We start from the raw sequence: 18,773 nt of genomic DNA, 5'->3' as shown, positions 1-18,773 counted from the left end.
CCGAGCTAGCGTGAGCTGAGGCCGGGCTAGAGTGAGCTGAAGCGACGGGCTTGAGAACGGTGCGGCGGGCGATTTCGACGAAGGAGCGTCCGGAAGGACATGTGACAACTCCGGGCTGGACTCCGCTTCGTCCACGGTGAAAGGCGATCCACAGCGCAAAGTTGTAGTATTTCCTCAGCAACCAGCACGGATCAGCTCCAGGCATGACGAAGCAGATATCGTCCTCTTTTGGAAGACCAAACAAAGTAGTTTCGCTTTCACAACGAAGCACACAGCATCTTTACGACATGGCGGCAGCAACAACAATACTACAGCGAGAATAAAAGTTACGGCTGCTTTGTTTGCGTGAACATTTGGGTGGCGTTATGCAAATCTTCCCACATCGTGACGTAGATATGTGGGGGCATGTTAGAACGAGCCGTTTTAGGTAGGCGTGGCTGACTCTTAACTTTTATAAAGAATATCTCTTTGGATTTGAGACTTTAGTCTTTGCAACTTTACAGATCTTCCTTATGCACCAAGAGCTTGTAACACTCCAAAGAGAAAGGAAAAATTGAAATCGCATCATATGACCAGAAAATATTTCACATTATGGAAGTGAAATGTGTTCAAATACGTCATGCGTTTACTCTGATTAGCCGAAAATGAAAATATCCATATATTGCATGAACTACTTTTATGGTGCTTTTTTGTCCTTTTAGGAGTCTAAATCTCTTACTTACTTTGTATAAAAAGAGCAGAGTGAACATTCAGCCTAAGATCTCTGTATGTGCTACAGAAAAGAAAGAAAGTCATACAAGTTTGCAATGACATGAGGTTGAGTAAATGGTGACAGAAATGTTGAAGAAATTAGTTTCTGCTCTTCGTGGGACAGCTTTATGATAAAATGATTTCAACAGTCATTCATTGTGGCTTACGAGTGGATTTATACATTAACTGTCATTGGCAGTGATATGACGCAGCAGTATCAAGATGTGCGCTGCAGTCATATGAGTATCAGATTAGCCGCTGAGCACCGGAGCAGAACTGCACTGATCTCAGACCTGCTGACAGCAGCTGTCAGGCCCTCTGGAGAGCAGCTAGCGTGAATAAATCTCAGATAATGACCTGGTTCCTGGCAGGTCATGAGGTGTGCTGTCACACTAGTCCTGTGATCGAGAGACAAAGCGCGCCAGTGAGGAACAGGAAAACCTCACTTCCACCTGTTTCTTCAAACTTCTGTTGCTGGTAGGAGCATGCTTACGATTCGCACAGTCATGGGACCTGTGATCTTACGTCAGTTTGACATTTCAAATTGATTGTTTCTAGCATCTGTCCAGTGCAAAAAGTGCAGATACCAGAAGTATTTTTGAACGTTTATGTTTGGAATGGAATACTAACTTAGTACTTATTGAATGCTGTGCAATACACACTATTTATTTATTTTATGCTTATTTAGCAATAAACCACAAATATGAAATTTTAATTTAAAAATGAACAGTTTTATATTCCTCCATCGCTTGTCATTCACAATGCTGTATGGAAATGTAGTTATTAAAGCTTAATTTTAATTTTAGCTTAAAATCAAAGTTTGCAATGTTGTGATTCATTGGTTGGTTATATACATACATACAAATGGTTATATATATTTGATTAATTTGTGTGTGTGTGTGTGTGTGCGCGTGTGTGTGTGTGTATACACAAATACACACAAATTAATTAAACAAAAAATTGTAATAAATGTGTGTGTGTGTGTGTGTGTTATAAATATATATATATATATATATATATATATATACACACATACAGATTTGGTGAAAGTATTGTTTTCTGAGTGTAGCTTAACTGTTTTAAAGGTTAAAAATTACTAACTTGACCTGGCTTTAACTGTGAAAAGCAAAGCATTTCATTCTAGGAAGAAAATATTCCTTCTGATATCAGCTGTTTCTAACTAGTAAGTAGCAAATCATAGTTCATGGCGGTGACGTAACTAAAGCATACTGGCAGTTTATTGTTCCAAACTTCTTATTTCAAAACAGGAAAGGAAACTACTCTCGTCGATAGACATTTCTTGGGGTCTTTAAGCTTTTAATAATTACTATTCAGTTGTTCTGATGATTGTGCGTAATATGCATGGTTTCAGTTCCCATAGCTGACACGCCAACAAGGTGACTTCCATTTCAGGCGAACCCTCGTTCGGCGTGGCCTGATAAGAAGCTCAATGGCTCAATAAGCCATTGATTCTCTGCTTTCCATATGAGGAAGGGTGCAGAACACAAAGAATGACAGCCAGAGAGATCATGTGCCTCTATATGTTTATTTTGCTTTATGGCGCACGGTTTGCTACAGGTCAAAGGTTATATCATTCCTCTTATTGTCCATGCTTTACAACTGATTGCTTTGCATGCTCTGTTTTTTCCTGTCCAGCTCTTTGATGTATCTAGGTGGTTTGGTTGCTACCTCACCTCTGAGGAGAAGAGATATTAGATCGTACCGCTACTGTTTTTCCATCCCCTTCATCTTCTGTATAACATCCTGTACTCACTCAAGTTGGTGCATGTGAAGAGGCCTACAGCTTGTGTAGGGTCCTTCAGATATGGAAAAAAATAACTTAACATACACGGTGGTCAGCAAGTATTTTCCACTTACATTTTTCGGCCTTGCATTGTGCTGATACTGAATGCTCTCAGCCTTAGATGGCGACACGCCATTCACAGACTATCTGGTGCGTATTGCACACGAAAATAGTGGCAGAAATTGTGATTGATTGGTTTTAAACAGTTTCCAGGAGTCAGGGTGCACATTTTTATCAGTCCACCGGGAAACAAAATGGCTTTCATGAGATCCCAGTGAGTAATAATGAATGTTTGATCTGCCAAAGTCTGTCAAGTTCATGTCGCTGAATCTTTGAAATGTGTGTAGGAGTTTTGTTTGACACACTTAAGGCTGGAATACACTACACAGCTTTTAAAATCTTTAAAAACACTAGGCATCATACACTACCAGAGTCATTCTGAACACAACAAATGAACACAGAAACATTTTCTGTTAAATCAGTCAAAATCTTCAGACTGGCTCTGACTTTTGGCAAATAGTGTCGACTCAGCCAGACTACAAATCTGCATTTCTGGGTTACTGCATTGAATATTTTCTTTGACAATGGCCGTAAATTATAAAACGATTGTGAGGGGGGATTGCAAACTTAAACAACTTGATTCGCATTTATTTCCAGTTGAACCCAAACCTCAAACCGTAGCTGTAAACCGCTGGAATCGTCTGGATCCAGTCAGATTTGCTGAATTGAAAGTGCTGTTTGTTTCTGCATGTGAAACTTGCACATCAGGCCTGACAGACTTTTCAGACAGCGCTTGATTCGCAGCATTTTGACAGCATTCACTCCCTTAATTTGCTTCATATAAGCCTATATTTCAGAAGATCAAGTTGATAAATAGGTTTGCATTGCATTTGCAGTTTCTGCTAGGGCTGTTTGATTCCAAAAGTTTTGGAATTGACTCTGCTTCCAAGAATCGATTCCTCAGTGTTGTTTCTGATTCTTTTTTAATTCTTTTTTTTAAAAGATTGGATGAATATGTTCTCCCTGTGACTACATGATATTACGCATATGTCATTACATGTTACCTTGTTTTCAGTGTCCTTAGTATTATAATGAGATCAGTGTCTATTATGTCTTCATGTAGTCCAGAGTGGCGCTCAAAACCATCCATTGTGGACAACACAATGTTTCACCATTTAAGACATTTTAGACACCTAGAACAAAACAGTGTTTGTGTATCAATGTCTGTATTGTGTTTTAGGTGCAAAACTTTAATGTAGGAAACTTGTTCAGGACATAGGTTAATCAATATGTGTCAATCGTATGCTATTCGAAATGCAGGATCACAGAGTGACAACAAAGCTCATTAACTTAAGTGAATGAAAGGTAATAATCAGCTATGTGTTCACAAAATTTACTCTATTTTAATGTTTTAGCGTGACATATCATGACATGGAGTTGTCATAGAACGGCTGCAATTATTTTTTTGAACCGATTCATTTAAAGGGGTCATATGATGCGATTTCAATTTTTCTCTTTGGAGTGTTAGCATAGAGGAGAAACAATAATGTACAGTATGTGGAAAATAATGTGTTTTTTGAACCTTAAACCACATAAACACATTTCATTACACTAAATACACTAAATAATGTTCTTTTTAGCAACATCATATGACCCCTTTAAATGAACCATCCAAAAGAACCGGTTCAGAGAAATGAATCAGACTTACACGTAATGCATTTTATAATTTGTGACTATTTAATGTGCATTGCAGTGCAACTACTGCAACCTGTTAATATTAAATATGCATCAGAAGCAACATGTGCAAATCAAGCCTTTGTGTTAAACTGTGTTGCTAATGTGTCTTTTCTGTTAAGCTATTGCATATTTTCCTGTTTCTCCTACAGTTCTGCCTTCTTCACGGCACTAGTCTGGTGTATCAGGAGAGAGCGTGGTACCTGGAGCACAACTACCTGACCCCCAACACCAGCCGACAGATCCGCAGCCAGGTATTGACTCATTTGACAACCCGTTCTCATTACCAAGAAACTGAAGCATTGTCAAGCACACTGAATCGAAACATGCCAAGAAGTAGAAAAAAACAATTGCGTATGTAAGCAGATGGATATGCAAAATAATGGAAACATTAAACAGCATATAAATAAAAAATGCCTAACGTTACCGAATAAAATGATGATCCAGGAAGTGGTATAGGATCGTGCAAGCTTTAGATGTGTTGATGGAAGCGATCTATTCCATCTATGTTTTGATCATCGTTCTGAATCTGATCCAGACATAGTCTTTTACAAAAACACCGTTTTCTCAGCTTTTTGTTCAAAATGTTGCTTTTTTCATGAAACCTACCCACATTGAAGCTAGAAAAGAAGCTAGTATAAAATGTTTTTTTTTTGTTTGTTTGCCTTTTTTTAAAGCAGAGGCTCTGTTCTTTGTTTTGACAAAACAAATTGCATGTTCAGATATATTTTGTTTTCAATGGCTTATTGAAGATAATTTATCATGTGACAGGCTGCATAACGTGACGAAAATAACCCGATCGCTTGTTTATAATTAGCTGCTGTTCACTTAAGGACGCGCATAAGAATCACAAACCAGATCTCTGGTATCTCGCCTGTTCCTCCTGGACGGCACTGAGATTAAATGGAGAGCAAATCGAGACTTTGCACATTTGGCCCCAGTGATGTCAAATGTGTCAAAAGATTTTAATGTCTCACATTGTGCTCAAAGTGCGCAATCAAAAGTTTCAATATGAACAGTTCTCAGGCTAAATGATCTGAGCTGTGTTGTTATAAGTTATGAAAATGTTATTTCTGAATGTTATCTGAACATTCAAAATGTCCAGTTTTTAAAAAATGTTTTTTCTTGGTTATACAGATGTTAAGGGAACGTTCCATTGCAAACATTATGAAAATGTTACTTTTGAATGTTCCTTAAACTTTCTGAATAAGTAGTAGTATTTTGTAAATGTTAGACAAACATCCAACTAAATTATTGTGTAATGTATTATGCATAAATAACATTTTTGTGCAAAAGTTTTGAAAACATTATTAAAGGGGACATCGGATGCAACATTCACTTTTACATGGTGTTTGCATATAATGTGTCTTAGCAGTGCGTGGACACAACCACCCTATAATAATAAAAATCCATTCACTCATTTTTTTTAACCCCCAAAAACCTCAATTATCGAGCCGTTTTGATTTTCTGAGCAGTATGATGTCATACTCTTCAGGCCCCGCCCACGACCGCTGACGGACTGTCCCAGCATATTTCCGCCCTCAGCTAGTTGTACGGTCTCTGTCATTATCTCCGCGCTCGAGCAGCTGTAGTGACAACAATGTCTTGTAAGCAATGCAGGTGTTTTGTAGTTGGATGTAAAAGTGAACATAAGAGTTTTCATTTTCGCCCGACATCAAAGCCACTGAAGACGCAGTGGACTCGTTTTGTTTTTAATGGTAACTCGCCACCGAATACACAAAAAACAGAATTGAGGGGCGGGGTGAGCAGTAGCTCATTATCATTTAAAGAGACATGCACCAAAACGGGTCGCTGTGAACAGAGCTGTCCTTGACGAGGATAAAAAGGGTGTTGTTATTCACGACCATTGAAGAATTTTAACCAAAGTATGTTGCAGACATTTCATGAAGACTCTAAAGAATCATAGCAACTTGTGGAAAATGGGCATCTGATGTCCCCTTTAAGAACCGGATCATTTCCCAGCTAATAAAAATATGTTCTGAGAACGTTTTGCTAATATTTCATTAAGTCATGAAAACGTTATTTCTGAATGTTCTCTTAAACGGTTTTTGAAACTATTTTTTTCTTAGTCATATGAATGTTAAATGAGCATGCAAACATTTTTATTAGAAGTGTTATATTTGACAATTTGTAACGTTTAAAAAACATTACATGAACATCCAACAATAGATTCAGAAAGAAAACGTTCCATGAACGATGTATAGATAACATTTTTGTGCTGATGTTTTGAGAACGTTATTAAAGCAGATAACTTTGAACAAATATTCTATTAACGTTATAAGCATTTGTTCACAACTTTGAGAGAACATTGTCAGAACGTTAGCCAAAGTCCTGGGAACATTCCCTGTTAACTGGGCATCCATATTAATTTTTAGCTTTATGCTCTTACTGTTTGTTAACTATTGACTTATTTGTGTCTACTTTCATAGACTTTGAGAACTCTATTAGGTCTGCTGAGTTGTAAAAGTGCAACCCATTTTCCTTTGGAACTTTTATGTTTCCATTAGGACTCACTATATTTGTCTTATTTTCGGTTGAGTGGGAGTTGCTGAAGAAAGGATCTATCCACGGACGAGATGAAAACATGTTTTGGACAGATAAGAGTGAGCATCTTTGCCTATCGTCTAGTTTTCCATGCCGTGGAATAAGCCATGCAAATAACGTCAGGCTCTGCGAGCTTTGATTGGCATTACATTTTGTTATTGATCTGAGAGTCAGTGGCTGTTGAAGATAAACCAGAATATCTCTGTTGCAGAAACAGTACTGAGTGAACAGACGTCTCATCCCAAATCACTTTCATTAATAGTTTTCAGTCTGCTGCAAGTTTATTAAGAATGTATTGTTTGAATGGATTTCATTGAGCTATACTTCTCTAAGAGAAAGTACTGTAGATGAGGTTGTACTTGAATCAAAAGTAGGGATGTAACGATTAACCGCGAGCCGGTTGAAAATCGATTTAAATATGTGACGATTCAAATCGGTTGAGATGCTAAACAAATCGCGATTCAATTAGGGGTAGGAGTTTATATGAATGTATGTCTGAGGGGAACTTGCGGTCTTTTATTTTTTTTTTTCCTCTTGCCTCTGTATAATGCCTATTAATGTTCATAAGTGCAGCGCTGCTTTGTTTACAGCGGAAACCAAGGAAATGCTTTAAGCGCCACCTGCTGGCAGAGAGTGAATCTGCGTCTCATTCAGCTCGTCTGCTGTTTCCGTTTCATGCAGATATTTTTTTCTGCATAGTACCACACAACTGAAGTCAAACCATTCTGTTTTTGCTTCAAATTTCGAAATTATACAATCTAATTTAGATTAAAAACTGCTCATGTTGCATGTATGCAGCATCTTTGTTTGGATCATGATTAAAATGCAGTGGTTGCCTCTAATTTTAAATGGAAAGAGCACAGACAAAGCCTTATTTTGTTTATATGAAGAGATTTATTTTATTTGTGTTACTTATGTATTTGATTTGGGGCTTGTTTTAAAATTTCAATTTAGTTTTGTTATTTACATTTACATTATATTTAAATTTTGTTATTTAGCAAACGCTTTTATCCAAAGCGACTAACAAGTGAGGACAATAGAAGCAATCAAAAAAAAAAAAAAGTGCTATATTAGTATATTATTATGGTGTTATATTTCAATTTCACAAAGAAACGTACAATATTTTGTCCACGCAATAATAAAAGGACACATGTAATTTATAATTTGTCTTAAATCTCATTTTGTTAAAAATAAATCGTGATATCAAAATCGTGAATCGAATCGAATCGTGAGTTGAGTGAATCGTTACATCCGTAATCAAAAGATTTTTCACTCTTTAATTTAGTTAAAATCGAATCGTATTTTTTTTTCATTATAAATCAGCAAGCGAAAAACACACACTACACTCACACTTTTTTCTCTTTACACTACTGTTCGCAAATTTAAGGTCAATCAGATATTTTTTTTTTTTTTGTAAGAAATTAATACTTTTATTCTGCTAGGATGCATTAAATTGAGCAAGGCAAAGAAATGTACATTGTTAAAAAAAATCTATTTTAAATAAATGTGGTTCTTTTGAACTTTCAAAAATTCAGAAAAAAAATACTAGCATCAAATATGTATCATGTTTTTCACAAAAATATGAAGCAGCACAACTGTTTTTTAACATTGTTAATAAGAAGATATGTTTCTTCAGCAGTAAATCAGCATATTAGAATGATTTCTGAAAGATCACGTGACACTGAAGACTGGAGTAATGATGCTGAAAATTCAGCTTTGCATCATAAAAGTAAATTATATTTTACAATATATTCAAATAGAAACTGTAATAATAATTTTAGACTGTAATAATATTTCACAATGTTACTGTGTTTACTGTCTTTTTGATCAAATAAATGCAGCCTTGGTGAGCAGAAGACACTTCTTTCAGAAGCATTAAAAAAACTTACCGACCTCAAACTTGTGAACGTTGTGTATGCAAATGCCACTCAACAGAGAGTGCAAGAGACTCCCTTTTATCGGTCACAATATTCAGAGAAAATATTTCTTCTTGTAGACCTAAAGATGTTGACTACTCTCTAATTTGAGTACAAAATGCTTATGATCAGTAAGCAATTAAGTCATTTTTTTTTGTTACTGAAGTCCAATCCACAGTCCAGCTCTGCTATTCCTGATCATTTAAAGTTTCATTAACATCCAGCAAATAATGCTAGTGAGTCAGTGTGTGTGTGTGTGTGTGTGTGTGTGGTAGTGAGTGAGGCAGAAGAAATGTCCGTGAGCATGTTATTGAGTGAGTAAGACTGTGTGTGGGGGTTCTGAGCACTGAGAACAGTATCTGTGGATGAGATCCTCACATGTACGTGTGATTTCTCTGTGTGTGGCTCCAGCTCTTTAGAATGAGTCATATTGTACACACACTCCTATCATTACATGTGTCAACATTAGAGCCAGACTCACATGCTTCACTGAACACACACATTCACCCCAACACAGAGAGGCAGTGTTGGAGACTGTTTTTTAGTTTTAATTGTGAGCATTATGTGTTGATTTATGGGTAATGGATAACTGTTTAGAGGGGATTTTTAGTGGACATGCAAAAAAAGATCATATTACTGCTCTTTCATAAAGACTTGTGGAGCTCTCAATTGTGTTTTATTTAAGTATCGATTTAGATTTTTTAGGATGCTTTTCCTAAAATTCCCTTCTTTTTTTTTTTTTAGGAAATTAATACTTCTGTTCAGCAAGGACGCATTTAATTGATCAAAAGTGACAGTAAAAATATTTATAATGTTACAAAAGATTTCTATTTCAAATAAATGCTGTTTTCAACTTTATATTTATCAAAGAATCCTGAAAAGCAAAATGTATCACCGTTCCCTCAGAAATATGATGCAGCACAACTGTTTTCAACATTGATAATAATCATAAACGTTTCTTGAGCAGCAAATCAGCATATCAGAATGATTTCTGAAGGATCATGTGACATTGAAGACTGGAGCAATGATGCTGAAAATTCAGCTTTGATCACAGAAATAAATTACATTTTCAAATATATTACAATAGAAACAAGTTATTTGAAATTGTAATAATATTTCAGAATTTTTATGTTCCCTTTCATGGGAACTTCGAACTGGGGAAAGTTTCGATTTTTAGGTGTTTTAGTTGTCATTTTCAATTTTTTTCACCATTTTTGATCTTTCATTAAATAGTCCGGGCCTGTATGATAATACTTTTCAAAGGTTTAGAGTCAATAAGATATTAATTTATTTATTTTCAAAGAAAGAAATTAATACTTTTATTCAGCAAGGATGCATTGAATCGATCAAACGTGACAGTGAAGATGTATAATATTACAAAAGATTCTATTTCAAATAAAAGCTGTTCTTTTGAACTTTTTATTTATCAAAGAATTCTGAAAAAAAAAAATATATCAGTTTCCACGAAAAATAGTAAACAGCACGACTGTTTTCAACATTGATAATAATAAAAATGTTTCCTGAGCAGCAAATCAGCATATTAGAATGATTTCTGAAGGATCATGTGACACTGAAGACTGGAGTAATGATGCTGAAAATTCAGCTTTGATCACAGGAATAAACTACATTTTAAAATATATTACAATAGAAAACAATTATTTTAAATTCTAATAATATTTCACAATATTACTGGTTTTATTGTATTTTTTTTAAATCAGATATATCAAGTAAATGCAGCCTTCGAGGGTATAAGACTTCTTTCAAAAGCATTTTAAAACATCCTTCCGACAATAGTATGAATCTGTATTTTTCCCTAATTTTTGGTCTAATCAGTCTATTATATAATGACTACAAAAAAAACAACAACACGTGTTTTAGATGAAGTTTAGGATGTCACAATGCTGGACACGTCAACTGACCATATTGGGACCACAAGAGATACGAAAGTATACGAATAATTATAAAACTCGGCGTTACAGTAAATACAGTAATGCAAAACTTTTATACTGTCAGTGTCATCTGATCCAGCATGCTGTGGTTCTGCTTAAAACACTGGTTATGGTGAGTATTAATGTATTGACCTCTGACTGTGTTCTCACACATCAATGTCTCTGCTCACACCACACACAGTTCTTCTGATGGAGCTGTGTGTTTAAGGCAAATTGGGAAATGGAACTTTAGGAAATGAAAGTTGAACGTTTTTCAATGTTGCTTTTAATATCCACCAGAGGGTGCTGTTATAGAAGGGTAATGCTTATGGTTATATATTTACTGTGATAAATTGATGTCTAATACCTTGTAGAAATTATTTGATAAAGTTGTAAATAAAAGATTATTGGAGTATGTTTTACAAGAAAATCCTAATTCAGTTTTTCCACTTCAAAATCTCATGTCTTTGTAATTGTGAAATTTACCAGAATATTCTTGAGTTAAAATTGATTCTGCACTATTTTTTTTTTTTTTTCAGTGTTGTTGGGAATTTTTCTTCTGGCGAGTTCAGAATTATCCCAATTTGTTTCCACTAGTGTCAAGTACAATTAGCGGTGTTTGCTATTGATCATACTTAAGTATAAAAGTTTTGACATGCAACGTGTCCCTCAGTGTTTGTGTTACAGACAAAAAAATAAATTAATTAATTGTGCAACTTATTATGGAGAGTGACTGTCGGCGGTTTCACATTGGTCAAGCTCTACTCACATTTTCTTCAAAACATCCAGTTGTATGATATACTGTAGTTGTGTAATCTCTGCATTAACGCTCATGTGATTGTGGTCTGCTGGTTTTGAAGCTTTTGGAGCTGTGCAGATCGGTGAAGGATGATGCTCTGAAGGTGGTCGATTACTTCAACATCCCATCCTGCTGCATCCAGGCCCCTATCGCTGGAGTCGCCAATCCCAGGGCCAAATGGGCCTTCTACCCACAGCCACAGTATCCCAGCAGCACCCAACCTCTGTCTAAGCTCTGAATGAGAGAATAAGCATGGCTTTATGAGGATGTGGAAGAACAATTAAGTGATTTCAGGTTGCTGGTCTCAATGGTTTCCATTTTCTTTCACATTGGTTGGGAGAGATTAAGGACTAATTGGAGGTGGTCAATGCACTTACGAATGCATAGCTGACGTTTTATGATTAAGCATCATGCTTTGTGCCAAGAAGAATGGTAGAACTTGCCAAGGCCTTGAGAAAATGGCATATACTCTAGGCACAACACTACATTTTCTTGTTCACTCTTAAAAATAAAGGTTCCAAAGGGGTGGGTTCACAACAATGCCATAGAAGAACCAATTTGGGGTTCCACAAAGAACCTTTCGGTGAATGATTCTTTAAAGAACCATTTGTTAGTGTGAAGAACATCTAAAGAACCTTATTTAACATTCAAAGAATTTTTGTCCAATAGAAAAAACCTTCCTTGAATGTTAAAGATTCTTCTTGGAACCAAAGATGCCAATAAAGAAGCTTTCATTGAACATCTCTTAAAAGAACCATTTTTCCTTAGTGTGAAGAGCATCTAAAGAATCTTATTGCACTATAAACAGTCTGCTGTCCAATGGGAAAGTTCCATGGATGTTAAGAGTTCTTCAGAGAACCATCAATAAAGAACCTTTATTTTTAAGAGTGTATGTAGAAGGGAATTTCAGTTATACGAGTTGCACATTATGTCTATCATACAATATTTTGTTTTAAATTCTTCAGTGATTTTATCTGAATTGATTTCAAATAAACACCAGCCAAGCATCTCACATTTACAGAGGAGCCCTGATAGCCTGGATCTGAGCTATAACAGCATAAAGAAGTGCCAAAAGGCAGTGCAAAAAGCCCAAAAAGAAGTTAACGAAGTGCAAAAGCCCAAATGTAATTAGTCATCACATGACACACAGTTAATGAATATTTATGCAATTGTACATACATTGAGTAACAGTAACTGCACTACAATGTTGGACGGACAATAATATATTACTGCAGCTATAGTTTTTAATGCTACTATCAACTGCCATAATTTGACCTTTATTTAAAAGGTAAACAATTCGATCACAGGTTCTAATGTAGTTCAAATCTGCTCAGTCTGGGTCTTGGATGGATGTCCTTTTATGTCATTGCTGTACACTAAGTTTGGACCAAACTACCAATTGTCTTATTCAAGTTTTCTTTTCACAAAAAAACATCAGTTTGTTCACTTGTTATTAAAGTCTGCCAAGAACAGCAACATGGAAGTTCCTTAATGTTCTGCAAAAAAAAAATAAAATAAAATTGCATTCCCTTATATTTCCAGATTTTCTGCAGTTGTCAATGTAAACTAATGGAAGACTGGATATATTTAGAGCTATTTTTTTAATTGTCTTTGTGTGTAAAAGGTGCATGTTGTCATATTGTGCCACAAACAGTGGATAATTTAATTAATAACAAAATATAATGCATACCAAATACTTGTATTGCAAGTGTAAACCTAGCTTGTATTGCATGCAGAAACATTACATTGTTTCAAAATGCCCATGATTCACTTGTGACTTGTGAAAAAACATTATTCAACCAGACTGTACATGAAATATACCACACAAGAGACTAGCCCGTGCAAAAGAAGAGCTATAGTGCTTTTGTTCTAGTTTAATCTAAAGTGTTTGTGTACATTTGGAGCCTGATGGTGTGGTTTGAGAGGATGTGGGTTTGACCATTACAAGCCCATCCCATGTGGGGCGTGGCTTCTCAGCTTTACTGGGAGGGTTTGCTTCAGTAAATAGACAGCAGAACAACTCGCTCACTCTGCGCAGCAGACACAAGAGAGTGAGCCTCGGTGAGGAAGTGCACTTTAAGAAGACACCGAGACAAAAGAGAGACCATTCAAAACAATCCTGTGGACATTTTTCAAACAGGATATTACATGACAGCTGGTCTAAGGGGAGGTTTAGAACAATCGATTGCCTGCTATTGGAATTGTGCTTTTTATTTTATTTTTTTTGCAACTAATATCTCTGGATATTTCGAAAATGATGCGCTAACGCGTTTATGCCGCAGCGGATATGTCTGACACGTCCAGGTGAGTTCATACGCGCGTATCTTACCGTATACCGGCTTTCTTTAGGACAACTTTGCACTTTTCCCTTTTTTGCACAATATTGTAAATCAAAAAGGATTATACGTTATCAATATACGCGTTTTAACATTTGATCGCCGTGATTTAAAACCCATGAAAGGCTTTCGTAAAATCGGGTTATTAATTTGTTTATTTGTCAAGATCACCCTGGATTATGTTTCGTGTTGGTATTTTATTCTAGCGAAGCACAACGCGCAAAACACAAAGTTGCGCGCGGCGTCGAGGGAGAAAAAAGTTAAACTTCAGACGCGCGTTGTCTGGTCGCTTTACGCAGCGTCCAGCCAAACAATGTCGCAAAGACAACACAAGTTGAGATGTAGTAGAGGAGTCAAATCCCCTAAATTGCCCATACCTGTTGACATTTAACCAGAGTGAATAATTTAACAGTTTTGCAATGGATAAAAGCCAGGCACCTGTTTGCTTTTTTGCTTTTTCCGCTATCCACCGAAAACAAGTCCAAATACGATGAAACCCGCGGTTGTTGTTGTTCTACAGTTCTACGCCAGGCGATACCCTACGAGTGTAAAAGATAGCCTACATTTATTCGCGCTTTACGCTACTTTCGAAATAGGACTCGAAATGTTCCCGTCGGGAAAGAATGGCGATTTGGAACGTGCCAAGCGATATGTGTTTATTATTATTGTTTATTTATATTTAACGATCGTCTAATCTGTCGGTCTGTTAGACTGATACTCGCATAACTTTGCGCTATTGTCTGCTTGCCTGAACACTTGGAGGCGTCGACGCGCTCCTATTAATAGGAAACTTTGTTTGGGTGCGCATGTTATTGTTTCGCCGCCGCTCTCTCGATGAAAATAAATCGCTATAAAACTCCACACTCGCACATTACCGATTACTGACAGTAGCATGTTGGCCATTATTGCTCGCTAACAAGTGAAAAGAAAGAAAGAAATAAAGATCGAGTTGCGTCAAAGTCCCCTCTCGTACAGTAGGCAACAGTATTCATTACTGTCAGTAAAATGCTGACTTTGCAACTCGCTGACAAGTGACAACGAAGCAAGATATAAAGGAAACTGAAGAAAGAAACTGCGATCCAGTCGCGTGCGTGTTTCTAACTCGCGATCCTATACTGACTATATAAAGTAGCATAGCCTACTTATTAGTAGTGACTGACAAGTGCACTCGCAACAAATCCAGCGGTATGTGATACTAAAACAACATGACGGAGTTTGTTCAATTTTCATTTTAGCTGATTTTTATTTACATATCTGTCGGTGTTTTGGCATATCGCTTCGCTGTTTGTTCAAACCGGCACGATTGACAAAGCTGAGCTGGCTTACGGAGAACTACGGGATGTGTTTTCATTTTTAAAAGCACGACATAATAAGCCTCTCCAGACCAGAACGATGAAACAAACAAAGTTGAAAGCTTGTAGATTCCTCTACAGCGCGAGTTCGAAGTGCCGCGTGCAGTATTCGACGCGATCGCCTCGCGCGTTATCGAGTTCTATCCCACAGTGTAGACTGTTTTGAGGCAAGGAAGAAATAGGAAGTTGAAGTGGAGCTCGTTTGTGACGCACTTCACCGGGTTACTAACTTACTTGTAGCGTTCCCTGCAGCTGAGTTTCCAAACGCGTGCAAAATCGCCACGAAATAGACTGGAAGTTCAAAACTCCCTGCCAAACAACCCACACAACTCCTCTTCGAAACGCTTGCAAACGACAGTAATGAGTGTTTTGTTTGTTCTGCAGAGAGCAAACGCCGGGCCGGGGAAGCGGAGAGAGCGCCGGTGGCGGAGCTGTCGTGCGCTCCGGGTACTTTGACTTCCCTCAGCCGAGCGATGGGGACCCGTTAAGGGGAGGGATTTCCATGTCGAATAGTCACCAGTCGAGGTCACCGATGTGCCGAACCTTCTCCAGGTCCTCTAGTGGCTATTTTTCCGTCGACAGCGATTCTGTGCCAGGTTCCCCGCTAATGCCCAATATTTCCGAAGCGCAAGACGGCCAAAATGATGGTAAGAGCCCCCTGGAGGAAAAAAAGGCCCGATTTTGTGGTGTGTAAACACGACACTGACGCGACAAACAGCGAGGCATCATAACCGTTTTCTTTCAGTGGATTAGACCGTTAAGAATTGGATTATTTCAAATTTGAAGCCGGTGTTGTGCCGGATTCTGCACCCCTGCCAGATTATGCACCCCCCCCTCCCCCACACCTACTCCTAAACCTACCAATACTAGGGGGTGCATAATTTGGCGGGGTGCAAATTTCGGCACTACACCGGCTGCAAGTTTCCCGCCCTGGTGTGACCTAGCATCGAATCGCACGCGCGCTCTTCTATATTTTGACCAACATGTCATGATGAATTTAATGAACTTTTCCACGACATGCTAATTTATTGAGATGCACCTGTATATATATATAGATAGATAGATCATTTTATGGCTTTATTCCCAAGACTTTATTCCCAAGGGCAAAGGGCAATTTGGTTTTGGGCCCCTGGGGGTCGGTGGACAGATATATAAAATATATTTTCTTTAAAATTATTTCTATATTAGTTCAAGTGTAATACATTTGTTATATGTTAAGCATTATATAAAGTTTGTTAAAACTAATCAAAGACATTAGACATTGTTGGCAAAGAAAATCTAGCCATTTTATATATCGCCTTTTAGGGGTCTGTATTGGGGAGGGGGGTCCCTGAGTCTGTAAAGTAAAAAAAAAAAAAAAAACTTCCACAGTGACAGATTGTACAGGTGAAGTAAAGGTGCGTAAAAATGTTAATATAGCCACATCTCACTGTTTATGAATGTCATCCATTTAAGTGCTTTGGATGTTTAACTTGGCGCTCAGTTTTCCACATTAGCGCAGCGATAAGCATAATGTTTTGATGCTTGGCAGTGCACTTGTCTTGAGAATCTCTTCCAGAAAGCATGTTCTTCTCATTTAGAAGCAGCACAGATCTGCCTAAAGCCAAGTCGACTCATTTGTCTTTGTGATAGCTGCTCTAAAAGAAGTAACCTGCATTTCCTTTCTGTTAACATCAGACTGTTCACTGCATTATGCATTCTGAAGCATGTGCTTGCACGTGCATGAAGCTACTGCTCGGTTCATTCACAATATCTTGCAAACCCGGTGCACCTGAGACACATGACCACAGCGTGTGTCCCATCTTCTCATAATGCCTCAGATGGAGTTGGCTGATTTGCCCATTGTCTTCTTGTTTACCTTCACTGTCACTGAGGCCTCAAGAAAGCAGTCGGAGAATCGGCCTTAGAGCATGCAGTCAAAATAGACTAGCCTGTCTTTTGTGAAGGCTAGACATGAGATTCAACCATCTCTGTTTTCCCTATTGAGAGCCAGGAGATATGAGATGGCGATAATTGTCTTCCTGTAGCCACTCTTAATGGCAAAGAGAAACAACAATAACTTATCAGGGCTCTCATCTGTTGCTCGCTCGACAGGAGAGTTCCTCTACCAGTGGCCTCTTGTTTATACCTTTAGCTGCTGCATTGTGTTGGCACAAGGTCTTGAATTTACACATATGAACTCTGTGCCCTTTTTGCTCACCTCTTGTGGGTCAGAGGTGCTATTCTGTCCAAAGATAAATGAAGATGCGGTGATAAACAAACCCAAAACTGAGCACACAGTCATCTGAGGACTCCAATATTGATATAAATGTCATCATTTGAAATGTTGTTGTTGGCTTTGTGTGGTAAAGGCACGATAGAATGAGGTTAAAGTGTTGACTAAAACTTTGAGATATTGGCTGGTTCAGTTCGTACAGGTCTAGCGGAGTTGTGAAAGGAAATGAATATCCAATGGTCCTAATATGATTGCGCATGAGAAAAAAGTCAAACTGCTTCTCGCTTGAGTCATAGCGCGAGATCAATTTGAGTTCAGACAGAAAAAATTGGGTGATATTAGTGTTTAGCCTCATAATAACCTCTGTGGTTCAGCTACTGTCTTACAACCGACAGAAGGTGTAACTTTAGCACAGTTGGCAAATATTTAATCATGATAATGGCTGTGGAAAAACCAAACCAGAGGTTGCAGAGGTGGCTGTGTGCACCATACGATGCTATGCGATATACAAGAGTAGAGGTTTGTTCGAAAAATTGTGTCCTGCATGGCATGGACTTGATGGTTTTCATGAAATTAAGCTTATTTACTATCTTAATCCTGGCCTTCTGTGTGACAGTATGAAGACAGTGTGAACTCTGCTTCTTGAAAGAAGAAAAAAAAAGTTGAGGGATGAATTAAAATAAGAAATATCTTGATTTGTAGTTGTTTTAATGCTTGTTTGTCTCATTTGAATTCAAATAGTCCTATCCTCAAGCCTCTAAATATGACCGGTCCCTTATTCTTAATCATGGCCTTCACAATTCAACTGTGCACAAAAGCTTCTTTTCGTAATCTTTAATCAAAATTTAATGACTTTAAACTGACATTTTCAGATGACGTCACAAATCATTCCTATTGCATTGCAAAAAATCAGATGTATCTGTTTTAGACTCACCTTTACTTTAGACATTGTCTTAAGATAAAAGGGACATTTCATTATTATTTTTCATTTTTAATTCACCCAATTTTAGTATAAAAAAAAACTTATACTTATGTAATGATTTTTTTAAATTATTGCAATGCATTTTACAAAAAAAAAATATATATATATATATATATACTTCAGAATTACGTTTAAATTCAGTGTTGCTTGCCATTTCATTGTAATTAATTGTGAATTGAAAATTGAAATAGAAATTTCTGAGAGAAAATTGTTTCCACACCAATTATTTTTTTAGTGTTCTGTATTGCAGATAAGTTTTCAAATAAAAAAATAAAACAGATTTGAATAGAATTTGATAGACTATTGTGAATTGAAAATTGAAATAGAAATTTCTGAGAGAAAATTGTTTCCACACCAATAATTTTTTTAGTGTTCTGTATTGCAAATAAGTT

The 18,773-nt window shown here is 37.1% G+C and overlaps 1 protein-coding gene across 6 annotated transcripts in view; it reads left to right on the top strand.

Annotated features, from left to right (window-relative positions):
• The window catches only part of LOC107655583 (acyl-CoA oxidase-like), a 46,154-nt gene extending 34,118 nt beyond the window's left edge, over positions 1 to 12,036 (top strand). For all 6 annotated transcript variants that reach the window (XM_016443152.1, XM_016443135.1, XM_016443143.1 and 3 more), the window contains 2 exons: positions 4,441 to 4,542; positions 11,558 to 12,036. In XM_016443152.1, the coding sequence (XP_016298638.1) occupies positions 4,441 to 4,542; positions 11,558 to 11,734 (279 nt within the window). In that variant the 3' untranslated portion in view covers positions 11,735 to 12,036. The remainder of the gene's footprint in view (positions 1 to 4,440; positions 4,543 to 11,557) is intronic.
• Positions 12,037 to 18,773: the final 6,737 nt, after the last annotated feature.

The sequence above is a fragment of the Sinocyclocheilus anshuiensis genome, unplaced genomic scaffold (genome assembly GCF_001515605.1).
Source record: "Sinocyclocheilus anshuiensis isolate Anshui unplaced genomic scaffold, SAMN03320099.WGS_v1.1 scaffold1463, whole genome shotgun sequence".
In the NCBI taxonomy this organism is placed as follows: Eukaryota; Metazoa; Chordata; class Actinopteri; order Cypriniformes; family Cyprinidae; genus Sinocyclocheilus; species Sinocyclocheilus anshuiensis.
This window is presented reverse-complemented; position numbering and strand designations above follow the sequence as displayed.